Below are 14,249 nucleotides of genomic sequence, written 5' to 3' on the forward strand. Positions count from 1 at the left end.
CCCATACGAATTTATGATTCTAACTATTGTCTTTTTCCTCAGTGACAGGGACTCACAGGACAGCCCTCTTAACACTTTACCTCTTTGCTCCTTGGAGATTTTTGAAATGACAACTGGAATGTTATGTTCCGCTCCCCCCTGAAAAGAGAAAATCATATATCGTGCTTTTTAATCTCAAAAATTAAATACACAGCCTTTAGTTAGGAAACTATACAAGTTATGAACAGCATGTGAATAGACACCAAATAGAATTAAAATAGACCCCTGGAATTTTTCTACCAAATAGATTGCCCTCCCAAGAAACGTATCTGTTTAGAATTTCTCTGTGACATGCAATAATTAATAGCAGTTGACTTTGAAAATATCAATTTTTTAAATTAAGATTGGCGATTCCTTAAGAAGGCATTTCCTCCAATGTGTAGCAGTGCTGCCCATTGTAGAAATTCATACTTAGGGTTCCAAACAGTAGATAATTATGTATTTCCATTATCTGGCTAAGTTGTTCTATGCTGGGGACCAAGCAAGGGCCCCTTTGGATGCTGCATGGCTGGAGAGACTACATACACAAATTGGTACAAAAAAACAGACTGTGTATATGCCTGATGGGGAAGGGGTCATTGTATCCCTCTCTGTGTGAAAGTGCATACTAAACAATTAACAGAATACAGTAAACTGACAAGAATATTGAAACAGTGTTTTGTCCAATTGACCAAATAAGATAGAAAAAATAAAGAAAAATAAGTAAGCTAAATTTATGTGGACGGAAATAAAATAAATCCCTGAAGTAACTGCATAAACTTATGGTTTTTATATAACAGATTTGAGAAGGTTGAAAGCAATAGTTGAAAACTCAAGTAAGTGCATCAAAGAATAAGATTTCATGTAGAAAACAAGTACAGCACTTTTAACATGGGTAGTTGAAAAGATAATCTAAATTTCCATGGGGTTTCTGTAGCTTCAGAATTAGTAAACCTCCTAAGCCTTTTTTTCCTTCAAGCACAAAAATTATTTTAGAACAGACACTTTTTCCCATGAATGTCCATTTTTAGCACTCAGTTGTCAATATATTTAAATATAAGATAGGCAGGAGTTGTAGAGAACAGTAGTGGCTTTCAAGCTTTTCTTGGCAAGTAGTCCTTTCTACTTCTGGGCTATTAAGAAGAGACGTGATAAATAAAATACTGAAAACTGTCTTACCCAGGGTGAAATTCAAACCCACCCCTGAATCTCCTGTTCTCACCATTTCCCACCAACCTGACATTCACCCACCACCCTCACTAAGTCTGTGCAGAAGGTCTCTGGCATAAGCTTCCTTGGCTTCTGATTCTGCTCTTGCATTTTGTGTTTGTGTCCGTAACAAGCCCTGATCCTGTCCAAGACAATCTCTCATCTGATCAGAGCACAGGATTGGGACTGAGGGTGCAGTACAAAAGGAGTGCTTTGTTAGCACAGTAAACCCGGAACAGAATCCAAGGCCCTTCATGTTTACCAGTTAGGGTTCCAAGTTCCCAATCCCTGCATTCTGTTTTATCTTTCCCCCTTATACTTATTAGCTTCTTACCTACTACAATCTTACACCTTTCCTACATACATTATTTGTTTTCTTTCTCCTAACCACGAAGCAAGTTCCACAAGCACAACAGATTTATTTATTTATTTATTTTGGTTATTTGTTTCCTGCATTGATGTAATGTCAGTGCCTGGAATAACGATTCTTTTTTAAGCTTTGAAATGTTTGTTGAGTGAATGAGTGAATGAATAAATGAAGCCTAAAACTTTTCCAGACCTAAAGTTGTTCATTCTTTTTTTTTAAAACAATTTTTTAAAGATTTTTTTGATGTGGACCATTTTTAAAGTCTTTATTGAATTTGTTACAATACTGCTTCTGTTTTGTGTTTTGTGCTTTGGGCCCCGAAGCATGTGGGATCTTAGCTCCCTGACTAGGGATTGAACCCACACCCCCTGCATTGGAAGGCAAATCTTAACCACTGGACCACCAGGGAAGTCCTGTAAAATTGTTCATTCTTTTAAGTACTTTGCAGAGGGAGACCTTCAAGACCACAGAGGAGTAAGACGTGGAGATCACCTTCCTCCCCACAAATACATCAGAAATACATCTACATGTGGAACGACTCCTACAGAACACCTACTGAATGCTGGCAGAAGACCTCAGACTTCCCAAAAGGCAAGAAACTCCCCACATACCTGGGGAGGGCAAAAGAAAAAAGAAAAAACAGAGACAAAAGAATAGGGACGGGACCTGCACCAGTGGGAGGGAGCCGTGAAGGAGGAAAGGTTTCCACACACTAGAAGCCCCTTCACAGGCGGAGACTGCAGGTGGCGGAGGGGGGAAGCTTCGGAGCCGCAGAGGAGAGCGTAGCAACAGGGGTGCGGAGGGCAAAGCGGAGAGATGCCCGCACAGAGGATCGGTGCCGACCGGCACTCACCAGCCCGAGAGGCCTGTCTGCTCACCCGCCGGGGCGGGCGGGGCTGGGAGCTGAGGCTCGGGCTTCGGTCGGATCCCAGGGAGAGGACTGGGGTTGGTGGTGTGAACACAGCCTGCAGGGGCTTAGTGCGCCACGGCTAGCCGGGAGGGAGTCTGGGGAAAAGCCTGGACCTGCCGAAGAGGCAAGAGATCATTGTTTTGGGGTGCGCAGGGAGAGGGGATTCAGAGCACCGCCTAAACGAGCTCCAGAGACGGGCGCGAGACGCTAAGGCTGCTGCTGCCGCCACCAAGAAGCCTGTGTGCGAGCACAGGTCACTATCTACACCCACCTTCCGGGGAGCCTCTGCAGCCCGCCACTGCCAGGGTCCCGGGATCCAGGGACAACTTCCCCGGGAGAATGCACGGCACGCCTCAGGCTGGGGCAACGTCACGCTGGCCTCTGCCGCCGCAGGCTCACCCCGCACTCCATGCACCTCCCTCCCCCCGGCCTGAGTGAGCCAGAGCCCCCAAATCAGCGGCTTCTTTAACCCGGTCCCGTCTGAGCGAAGAACAGACGCCCTCCGGGGACCTACACGCAGAGGCGGGTCCAAATCCAAAGCTGAACCCCAGGAGCTGTGCGAACAAAGAAGAGAAAGGGAAATCTCTCCCAGAAGCCTCAGGAGCAGCAGATTAAATCTTGACAGTCAACCTGTTGTACCTGCATCTGTGGAATACCTGAATAGACAGCGAATCATCCCAAATTGAGGAGGTGGACTTTGGGAGCAACTGTAGACTTGGGGTTTTCTTTTTGCATCTAATTTGTTTCTGGGTTTTTGTTTATCTTAGTTTAGTATTTAGAGCTTCTTATCATTGGTAGATTTCTTTATTGATTTGGCTGCTCTCTTCCTTTTATATATATATTTTTTTTTTTTTTCAGTTTTCACTTTTTGTGAGTGTGTCTGTGTGTATGCTTCTTTCTGTGATTTTGTCTGTATAGCTTTGCTTTTACCTTTGTCCTAGGGTTCTGTTTGATTTTTTTTAATATAGTTTTTAGCACTTGTTATCATTGGTGGATTTGTTTTTTGGTTTGGTTGCTCTCTTCTTTCTTTTATTACTTTTTAATTTTTAATAATTAAAAAATTATTTTAATAACTTTATTTCTTTTTATTTTATTTTTTCCTTTCTCTCTCTCTTCCTTCCTCTCTCTCTCTCTCTCTCTCTCTCTTTCTCTCTTTCTCTCTTTCTTTTTTTTCTCCCTTTTCTTCTGAGCCACGTGGCTGACAGGGTCTTGGTGCTATGGCTGGGTCTCAGGCCTGTGCCTCTGAGATGGGAGAGTGGAGTTCAGGACACTGGTCCACCAGAGACCTCCCAGCTCCACAAAATATCAAATGGCGAAAGCTCTCCTAGAGATCTCCATCCCAATGCTAAGACCCAGTTCCATTCAACAACCAGCAAGCTACACTGCTGGACACCCTGTGCCAAACAACCGACAAGACAGGAACACAACCCGTCCCATTAGCAGAGAGGCTGCTTAAAATCATAATAAGGTCACAGACACCCCAAAACACACCACCAGATGTGGTCCTGCCCACCAGAAAGACAAGATCCAGCCTCATCCACCAGAACACAGGTATGAATCCCCTCCACCAGGAGCCTACACAACCCACTGAACCAACCTTAGCCACTGGAGGCAGACACCAAAAACAAAGGGAACTATGGACCTGCAGCCTGTGAAAAGGAAACCCCAAACTCAGTAAATTCAGCAAAATAAAAAGACAGAGAAACACACAGCAGATGAAAGAGCAAGGTAAACACCCACCAGACCAAACAAATGAAGAGGAAATAGGCAGTCTACCTGAAAAAGAATTCAGAGTAATGATAGTGAAGATAATCCAAAACCTTGGAAACAGAATGGAGAAAATACAAAAAACATTTAACAAGGACCTAGAAGAACAAAAAAGCAAACAAACAATGATGAACAACACAATAAATGAAATTAAAAATTCTCTAGAAGGAATCAATAGCAGAATAACTGAGGCAGAAAAACGGATAAGTGACCTGGAAGATAAAATAGTGGGAATAACTACCATAGAGAAGAATAAAGAGAAAAGAATGAAAAGAATTGAGGACAGTCTTAGAGACCCCTGGGACAACATTAAACCCACCAACATTCGAATTATAGCGTTCCCAGAAGAAGAAGAGAAAAAGAAAGGGACTGAGAAAATATTTGAAGAGATTATAGTTGAAAACTTCCCTAATATGGGAAAGGAAATAGTCAAGTCCAGGAAGCACAGAGAATCCCATCCAGGATAAATCCAAGGAGAAACACACCAAGACACATATTAATCAAACTATCAAAAATTAAATACAAACAAAAAATATTAAAAGCAGCAAGGGAAAAACAACAAATAACATACAAGGGAATCCACATAAGGTTAACAGCTGATCTTTCAGCAGAAACTCTGCAAGCCAGAAGGGAGTGGCAAGACATATTTAAAGTGATGAAAGGGAAAATACCTACAACCAAGATTACTCTACCCAGCAAGGATGTCATTCAGATTAGATGGAGAAATTAAAACCTTTACAGACAAGCAAAAGCTAAGAGAATTCAGCACCACCAAACCAGCTTTACAACAAATGCTATAGGAACTTCTCTAGCAGGAAACACAAGAGAAAGAAAAGACCTACAATAACAAACCCATAACAATGAAGAAGATGGTAATAGGAACATACATATCGATAGTTACCTTAAATGTAAATTGATTAAATGCTCCCATCAAAAGACACAGATTGGCTGAATGGATACAAAAACAAGAACCATACATATGCTGTCTACAAGAGACCCACTTCAGACCTAGGGACACATACAGAGTGAAAGTGAGGGAATGGAAAAAGATATTCCATGCAAATGGAAATCAAAAGAAAGCTGGAGTAGGAATTCTCATATCAGACAAAATAGACTTTAAAATAAAGACTATTACAAGAGACAAAGAAGGACACTACATAATGATCAAGGGATCAATTCAAGAAGAAGATATAACAATTGTAAATATTTATGCACCCAACATAGGAGCATCTCAATACAAAAGGCAAATGCTAACAGCCATAAAAGGGGAAATAGACAGTAACACAGTCATAGTAGAGGACTTTAACACCCCACTTTCACCAATGGACAGATCATCCAAAATGAAAATTAATAAGGAAACACAAGATTTAAATGATACATTAAACAAGATGGACTTAATTGATATTTATAGGACATCCTATCCAAAAAAAACAGAATACACTTTCTTCTCAAGTGCTCCTGGAACATTCTCCAGGACAGATCATATCTCAGGTCACAAATCAAGCCTTGGTAAATTTAAGACAACTGAAATCATATCAAGTATATTTTCAGACCACAACACTATGAGACTAGATATCAATTACAGTAAAAAATACAAACAACACATGGAGGCTAAACAATGCACTACTAAATAACCAAGAGATCACTGATGAAATCAAAGACGAAATCAAAAAATACCTAGAAACAAATGACAATGAAAACACGATGACCCAAAACCTATGGGATGCAGCAAAAGCAGTTCTAAGATGGAAGTTTATAGCAATACAATCCTACCTCAAGAAACAAGAAACGTCTCAGATAAACAACCTAACCTTACACCTAAAGCAATTAGAGAAAGAATAACAAAAAAACCCCCAAAGTTAGCAGAAGGAAAGGAATCATAAAGATCAGAGCAGAAATAAATGAGAAAGAAATGAAGGAAACAATAGCAAAGATCAATAAAACTAAAAGCTGGTTCTTTGAGAAGATAAACAAAATTGATAAACCATTAGCCAGACTCATCAAGAAAAAAAGGGAGAAGACTCAAATCAATAGAATAGAAATGAAAAGGGAGAAGTATAGAAATACAAAGGATCATGAGAGATTACTACAAGCAACTATATGCCAATAAAATGGACAACCTGGAAGAAATGGAAAAATTCTTAGAAAAGCACAACCTTCCGAGACTGAACCAGGAAGAAATAGAAAATTTAAACTGACCAATCACAAGCACTGAAATTGAGACTATGATTAAAAATCTTCCAACAAACAAAAGCCCAGGACCAGATGGCTTCACAGGCAAATTCTATCAAACATTTAGAGAAGAGCTAACACCTATCCTTCTCAAACTCTTCTAAAATATAGCAGAGGGAGGAACACTCCCAAACTCATTCTATGAGGCCACCAACACCCTGATACCAAAACCAGACAAAGATGTCACAAAGAAAGAAAACTACAGGCCAATATCACTGAGGAACATCATGCAAAAATCCTCAACAAAATACTAGCAAATAGAATCCAACAGCACATTCAAAGGCTCATGATCTTAAGGAGAAACGAAGACGGTGAACAATGAAATCAAACGTGCACGGTTGCAGATACTTTCTAGAGATCCTTGGAAACTGGGAAAAAAGTTAAGAATACATCTCCATTTCTTAGAATAAGATGCTGCTTAGCTAATATAAATCAAGCACTGATGAAGTTTTACGTGATAGAAAGAGAAAACAAACTCATCCAGATATTATGGTTCAGATATTTGGGGGCAGAGAAGAACGCTGTTTATGTCACTCCAGGTTGGTGGTTGTTACCAGAGCATTTTCCTTTAACTGATTTTGCTTCTCACAGTTTTCTGTCCTTGCACTACTGAATTTAAAGATTTTCTCAGTGCTCAGATTTTTAATGCAGGTTACCATGGTGGGACGGTGGGAAACCTCTCCTCAGGGTTGGTCTAGAGATATCGATTTTCTGAGAGTCAACTCAGCAATCCCATTCTTCCCTCGACACCTGAGACTTATAAATATCTTTTAATAATAAGATACAACTAGCCCCTATTTTATCAACATTTTCCTTTTATATGTAAAATTTCTCCTGAAATTTGAATGGTTTGAGTCCAAAGGTATTTTTTTTAACTTTATTTCTTCAATCAGACATTTGGAGCTCTGAGAGAATTTTTAAGCTAGTTTAAGGAGATCACTTCATTAATTGATTAAGAGAGCTAATTTTAAGACAAAACTCAGGGGATAAAATTGGAACATAAAACCACAGTGCCTTCATTTATTGAATAAAATGTGAGAGCAGTCCAGCTCTATTAAAGTAAATTAGATTTAGCTCTGAACCTAATTGGGGATATTCCAAGTTTTCCAGACAGAAATCAAATAATGTGACTCACCCTGTTCAAGATAGGTGATAGGCTTCATGTTACACGCAGAGTAAAAGCCAAGGTCCTTAGCATCCCCTGTTATGTGCCCTCAGCATCCCCTGAAGCTTTATCCTGGACCCTTGTCATTCTGACAAGGACATCTACATATACGGTCCCCTCTGCCTGGAGAGCTGTTTACCTTTACTTTTAACCTCGTATACACTCTAGCCACATCCAGGAGTTCAGCCAAAGGGCTCCTTCCTCAGTTTCTCCTTACCTGCAGTGATTACTTCTATAGCACTGGATCATGGCTGGGGTTTACGTTTCTCTACATGACACTCTGGTCAATGTCTGCTTTCCCTCTAGAATGTAAAGGGCCTGACGTCAGGGCAGGTTTCCTTTACCATCTTCTCCTTGACCTATCCTGAGGCCCGCCAGGGTGTATGGCTTGAGGCCACGGTTTAGAGAATAAATGAATTACTTGAGCTCTGTTGATCCAGGGTAAAATGAGATTAGAAAAAGTGAGGTGACATTCTAGAGTGCATCCCAGAAAATATTAAAAGACACACCATTCAGTTTTGAGATAGCCTTTCTACAAAGCATAATTAATTTTATAGCTAGATAGGAACAAGGATATAAAGTCCCATCTAAAGCATTTTGTGCATGACTCTATCCAATGATTTTGCCAGTACAACTCTGAAATTCCACTAAATCAAACCCAGAATGTTTTTATAATGCTGGGAATCTTGCCAAATAAATCCTTTCAATTCAATATTTTCATTACAATCAATCAATCATATTCTGGGCTTTGGAAAGAAAAGGATACACAGACCCCAACATTACATATCCATTTAGAGAATGGAAAATACTTACAAACAGATAATAACAGACAGTAATTAAGGTTTAGAGCCCAGTCAACAGGCGTGGGAGAGGCACCTAAAGGAATACCATCTGAAAGAACATGGACGAATACCCTTATACATTTGAACGCCATGCTTATCCGCCAAAATCACCTAGTCGAGCTCTGGCAAAATTACTGGCTTTCCCACGTAAGTTATGATTGCCTTCAAGTGGAAATCCAAAGTAGGGAATTCTATAGAGGCGGGAAGTAGACTGCTGGTTGCTCAGACCTGAGCCGCGGATGGGGTATAGAAGGCGGACGCTGACGGTATGGGTTTTCTCCTCAGTGGATGAAAATGTTCTAAAACTGACTGTAGTGATGGGTGCACACATCTGTGAATATAATAAAAATCATTGAATTGTACACTCTAAGTGGGTAGATTGTATGGTATGTGAATTACATCTCAATAAGCTATATAAGTTAAAAAATCATCCTTCAAATGATAATTCCTCAGTGGTTTTACCTGATTCTTGGAACTAATGCACACTCTTCTAGCTAAGCTTTATTACCTGCTTATTACCCTCCTATTTCTGTGGTGCAAAGGTATGTACCCGTACGTACCTTTGGGGGAAACAGAAGAATCAGACTCAAATAATGAGAACAGGGCAGAATGAGGAAATGAATGCAAATGTGCCTGTGCTTGTAGCAACACTTGATATTTAAAGACTTTTGCCCTGAAATCACTAATAAATGAAAATACAGACATTTATGACAACTGCTATGAAGATGTATATGTTTGTTTGGTAAATATGATATAATTAATACCCAACCCTTGATATTAAGAAATTGTTTGCTTGATGCTGGACATTTCAATCCATTTATTTCAGTTTTAAATAAACCAGAATGTGAATAACTTAGAGAGGAAACATTATTTGTGTTTCCAAATAGAGAGCGTAGAGATAATTTAGTGCAGGTTTTACAGCTATAGAGCATATTTATTGGGAATAAGGACTATGTCATCAGCTTTGATGGGGGTTGCGGCCCAGCTCTGCCGGTTACAACAAACAGGTAAATTACTTAACCTCTTAATACTTAATCATTGTCTGTAGAGGTCTAGCAACAGTTATCCACTTTCTGGATACTGAAGACCAAAGGAAACAATAGAAAGTATTTAGCTCAGAATCTGGCACTTCAAGAGCAGTTAATAAATATTAGCAATTATTGTTTATAAATGATAAGATTTTAATGGTAATAATACTTATAATTTCACTTTGATTGCTGCACAGTTAAAGATTCCAGATGGAAATCACCTTTGATCACAAACATTTCCCTGATGGATGTGGATAACTTATTGTTTAGGGAAGAAAAGCTGAGTCTTTTGAAAAATACTCCACAAAACATTTTTCTAGTAATAATATTCAAAACACTCTTTCTCTAAAAGGTAATTCTTTTAATGACAATGACCGGAGGTATGATTTAATAATATGCGAATGGATGGTATTGCATTTTAAGAGACACAGAAGAAAAATTAAAGTCTCACGGAGTCAAGATGGCAGCTTACTTTAAGGTGATTATATGGTAATTCTTACAAGAAGAATGGGGCAAAAAGCAAGACTATTAGATCCCTTGATGAGAAACTTTGGTGATTACTGGGGGTGTAGTGTGGAGACCATTAATTTATATTTAGAAATGGTAAGTATCTGGATGGCTCAGACAAGCGGACCAGAAAATGCAACAGGAATACTGATGCACGTAGAGCAGAGCCAGAGGCCACGTGCAGATCAAGGTGAAGAGGGCATTCCTGCAGGTGGATGCAGGAGGATATAAACCAGGTGGATGCAGGAGCCTGAGCGCTTCTAGGAGCAGCTTCAGTCTGAGGACACAGAAAAATAGTTGATCATAAGTGGAAAGTTTAGTGATTCTTTTGTCCAGCTTTTGGAGAATGTTTTTTTTTGAAATCTAAAAATGTAATTAGAAGAGCTTGGCGTTTTAATGAGATGCAAACAAAAACAAAAACTAATACAAGGGGAAAAACACCCAAGTTTGTGATTTCTGAGGGATGTTTGAATCAAGGAAGGCTGAGTAACGGTAACAGCCACGAAGCATCCCAAACAATTGTCAGAAAAGATCCAAAGTTACAGCAGATACGGGAATGGCTCTAAAAAGCAGCACGAGACTAAAAATGGTATAAAAGGGAAGGATTCCTGGAAGACTGAGAAAGGAGTGAGCACGCTGCACAAACCCCAGAAGCCACTCATGGCCGAGTGTCAGGTCAGCAGGGAGGGCCGGAGTTCCTCTCTGCTCTTTTCTGAGGTCATGGATGGGGCTGGGTCCTGGACAGGGCTGGTCATGGACGGGGCTGGGGATGCACTGTGACTCAGAGACACAGGCGGGACCGGGTGGACATGCGTGCATGCCACGCCTCTAGATCCCACCTCATTGCACCCCAGGGCCAGTCACTAGATTTGCTAAATCGATAGATAAATAAATGGTCAGCATCAAAATATGAATTTTGCATTTAGGCTAGAATACTTTCTTAAACTGTTGCTTATGTATATTTTAATTCTCAGATCTAAAGAAAATAGTGCAAATGGATAAACACAGTTCATCCAATTTACATATGACAGGGTAAAGGGAAAAAGGATTGGTATAAAATATGGCTATTTAAAATAAATAAATGCATGATAAACAAATAATCACATGTTGAAATATGTTAATGGAATGAAAGATAGTTTAAAAATAGAAAAGCAAAGGTCAGAGGTAAGTAGTGAGAAACCTAAAATGGAAAACCCTAAAAGGAAAGTCTTCAGGCTGAATGGATAATATTCTAAATAAAAATATTGATGTTTTTATTTCTGGTTGGTTTGTGTGTCTTAAGAATTATAAAATAATTTCTTTTTTTGTCAAACCTCTTAATATATGGCCCCCATCACAATTCAAATATTACTTCTGTGGCCAGTATTTTGAATGGAAAATATATACTTATTTGATTTAAAAAATAACTCTATTTATTACATGTATAAGAGTTTTGTTTGGGTTGAAATAATGTAAATATTAAACAAAAATGATTTATTTGGCAAAATTCTTAATGTTTAAAAACTGTCTAGGTTAAAATGTGGCATTTCAGTAAAAATAAGTAACATCGTATTATTGAGTTTCACTCTAAATGGAAATAGAATAGAAAGAAAAGAACATTTCCATCCTGCACAAAATTCATACGGCTCCACTCCCAGAAAGAGAGTCAGTGCTTATGTCAAATGAAAGCAGCTCTCGTGAATGGATTTTATTCACACTCAGCTCCTGTTCTCTCTTCATGGACATTTACTATCTTCAGGGGTACCTTTAAATCCTTCGTGGCAATCTCAATAAATATGGAAAAAAACAAAAACAAGAGAACCACAACATCATTTCCACATCCTGTAATTTGTCCTACGTATCTCCTTGGCCTTAGCTGATGACAGACAGAGTGAAAGAAAAAATAAACCTTAAAACTAACATTTTATATAGTAAATACTCTCATCACTTGGCGAAGACCACGCCAGTCAACACTGGTCAGTTTTCTGAATCATTTTCGTAATGTCAACTAGAGACGACAGTCACCAAATTTAGAGTTCCACTTTCCAAGTGTATGTACCTCAAGCTGTGTTAAAATTTCATGAAATGTACACCTGAGATGTATGATTTTCACCCTACACAGGCAAAATGCCTAACCCAACAACCAAGATAAGTTAAATTTCATTGATCTCTGCAGAGATACAGGTTTCTAAAGGGCATTTAAAATCATTGAGTTAATTTTCTCAATATTTATATAACTTTCTGTCCTTTTTTTAAATTTATATTTTGTTTCATTGATGATACATTGCAGGTGTGGTACATCTTTAATAGTCAGTGATATACAGAAAGAAAAGCCCTTTGAAATGTAATAATAACTAGAAAAGAACAGATATGGTCTGTTTTTAGAAGAATTGAGGTGCTAAAACTTTAAATCTATCCTATATACTTGGCATCGGAACATGAGATTTTACTGATTTCTTAAATAAAAAAAGAAAACTGCACAAAAGAAAAAGGTGACTAGAGCAGAACTAATACTTAACTTACTATCAGACCTTATATGAACCTAAAACGTGTTCGGCTCCTTTCACTGACAGACCAGTATTTCCCGCTCTGGCTGGTTAAAAGATATGCACACCGCAAGGCCATATTTGATATTTTAGATGAAACCAGATAAAGAAAAGTAATGGGTTATATTCAATTCCAGGTAAGGTAAATTTCCCAAATACTTTTCTAAAATCTCTTAATCAAAAGGTGGCCAAGATTTTGACAGCCTGCTTAATTTCCTCTCAGTCCAAATATTGAGGAGTTTGCTATAGCCATTCTCGTCTACTTATCAATCTGCAGAAAGTTAAAGTTCACAGAAACGCGGGCGTTACGGCACAGACTTTGTAAGGATAGACAGGAGAGACGGGCTACCTTTATGCTTAATCCAAATCCTCCTACAGTTTGTCTTCTAATGGTCACCGTTCTTTCCTGAAAGACAGATTTTAAAAGTGGTTAGTGTTGCCTGCTACTGTACCTACACACCATTTTCCTCCTCTCGGTTTTGTGCTTGCTCTTCAAAAAAAGGACATTTTGTGACAGCACAAAGGCCCCAAACTTTGCAATAAATGGAGTATTTTGGAATTTTTAAATCGAAGGCTAACTATTTGTCAAGATAAAAGGGGCTGCAGTTTATTAAACTGCTAAATTCTCAAGTTAACTTCTTTCAATGATTTTTTGGACATAGTTTGGAATCTGAACTTTAAAACGTCTTCTCATCCTCACATTATGTATTCTTGTTGTTGAAAAATAATTCAGCATCACATGGTAAATATTATCTTTGCCAACCAAGGTCATATCTCCATTACTACCGGTCATGTGGTTTGTGGAGACTTGAGTGCTGGGCTGGAAGACTGCCATGTTTCAGCACATAAATGGTCCATGTGTACGTCTGGGTTTGGAACTCTAAATAAACCAGGTTCACAATGATTGCTTGTTTGAAAGAAGAATGCATTTTATAGTTAACTGATAATTATAATAAAATTATCAGTTTTCAAAAGCAGTTCTCTTTTGCCTTCCACAATGGAACCAATCATTCAACCACTGGCATATGAAATTTAAAAATCGCAAAGAGCCACATTTGGACAAATCCTTTAGTTTCCAATAAAAAAAAACAATATTACTTTTTTATGGTGATCATCTCTACATAATGCATAGCTCCTGGCATGCTGAAGGGCTGAGAGCTTTTATTTAGAACCTTCTCCATTTATTTATAACCTTCTCATCTTCATGAACCTTCCCCTACTTAGAAAGGTTTAGACTCCACCCTTCTTCCCTGGTACCTGGAATAGATATTTGTTTTCTGGTCCTTGTGCCTCCACAAAGGCTCAGTTTATTTGGCTACATTATCTACTCCCCTACTTAATAGTCACCTGAGGTATTCCATCTGTGGTAGTTTAAAAAATACATTCTAAACAAATTTTAAGTACAATGGAAAAATACATTTAATAAAATTATTTCTTATATATCTTTATATAGAATTCTTTCTGAAGAAAGAAAAGTTACTCCACACATTTAGATATCTAATTAATATTTATCCACATCATATTCCAACAGCTATATCACAGAGGAGCTCAAATACTGGGAGACTCAGAGGGATAAGTTGATTACATGGTCGTCTTCAGTCTTACCAAACAGACAGGCGAGCTGCTTTCCCACTGCCTATCAAACTAAACTAAAGTTCTTAGACGGCACAGCTATTTTC

At 38.6% G+C, this 14,249-nt stretch overlaps 1 protein-coding gene across 1 annotated transcript in view; it reads right to left on the minus strand.

Annotated features, from left to right (window-relative positions):
* SNTG1 (syntrophin gamma 1) overlaps nucleotides 1-14,249 on the minus strand; it is a 460,796-nt gene that overhangs the window by 157,727 nt on the left and 288,820 nt on the right. Inside the window, exons 6-7 of the mRNA XM_089899181.1 lie at nucleotides 12,920-12,976; nucleotides 81-138 (exon numbers count right to left, since the gene is read on the minus strand). Of these exons, the coding sequence (XP_089755307.1) occupies nucleotides 81-138; nucleotides 12,920-12,976 (115 nt within the window). The remainder of the gene's footprint in view (nucleotides 1-80; nucleotides 139-12,919; nucleotides 12,977-14,249) is intronic.

Source organism: Delphinapterus leucas, chromosome 17 (assembly GCF_059928025.1).
Source record: "Delphinapterus leucas isolate spDelLeu-1000000601 "Yukka" chromosome 17, BTC_Dleu_Yukka2, whole genome shotgun sequence".
Taxonomy (NCBI): domain Eukaryota; kingdom Metazoa; phylum Chordata; class Mammalia; order Artiodactyla; family Monodontidae; genus Delphinapterus; species Delphinapterus leucas.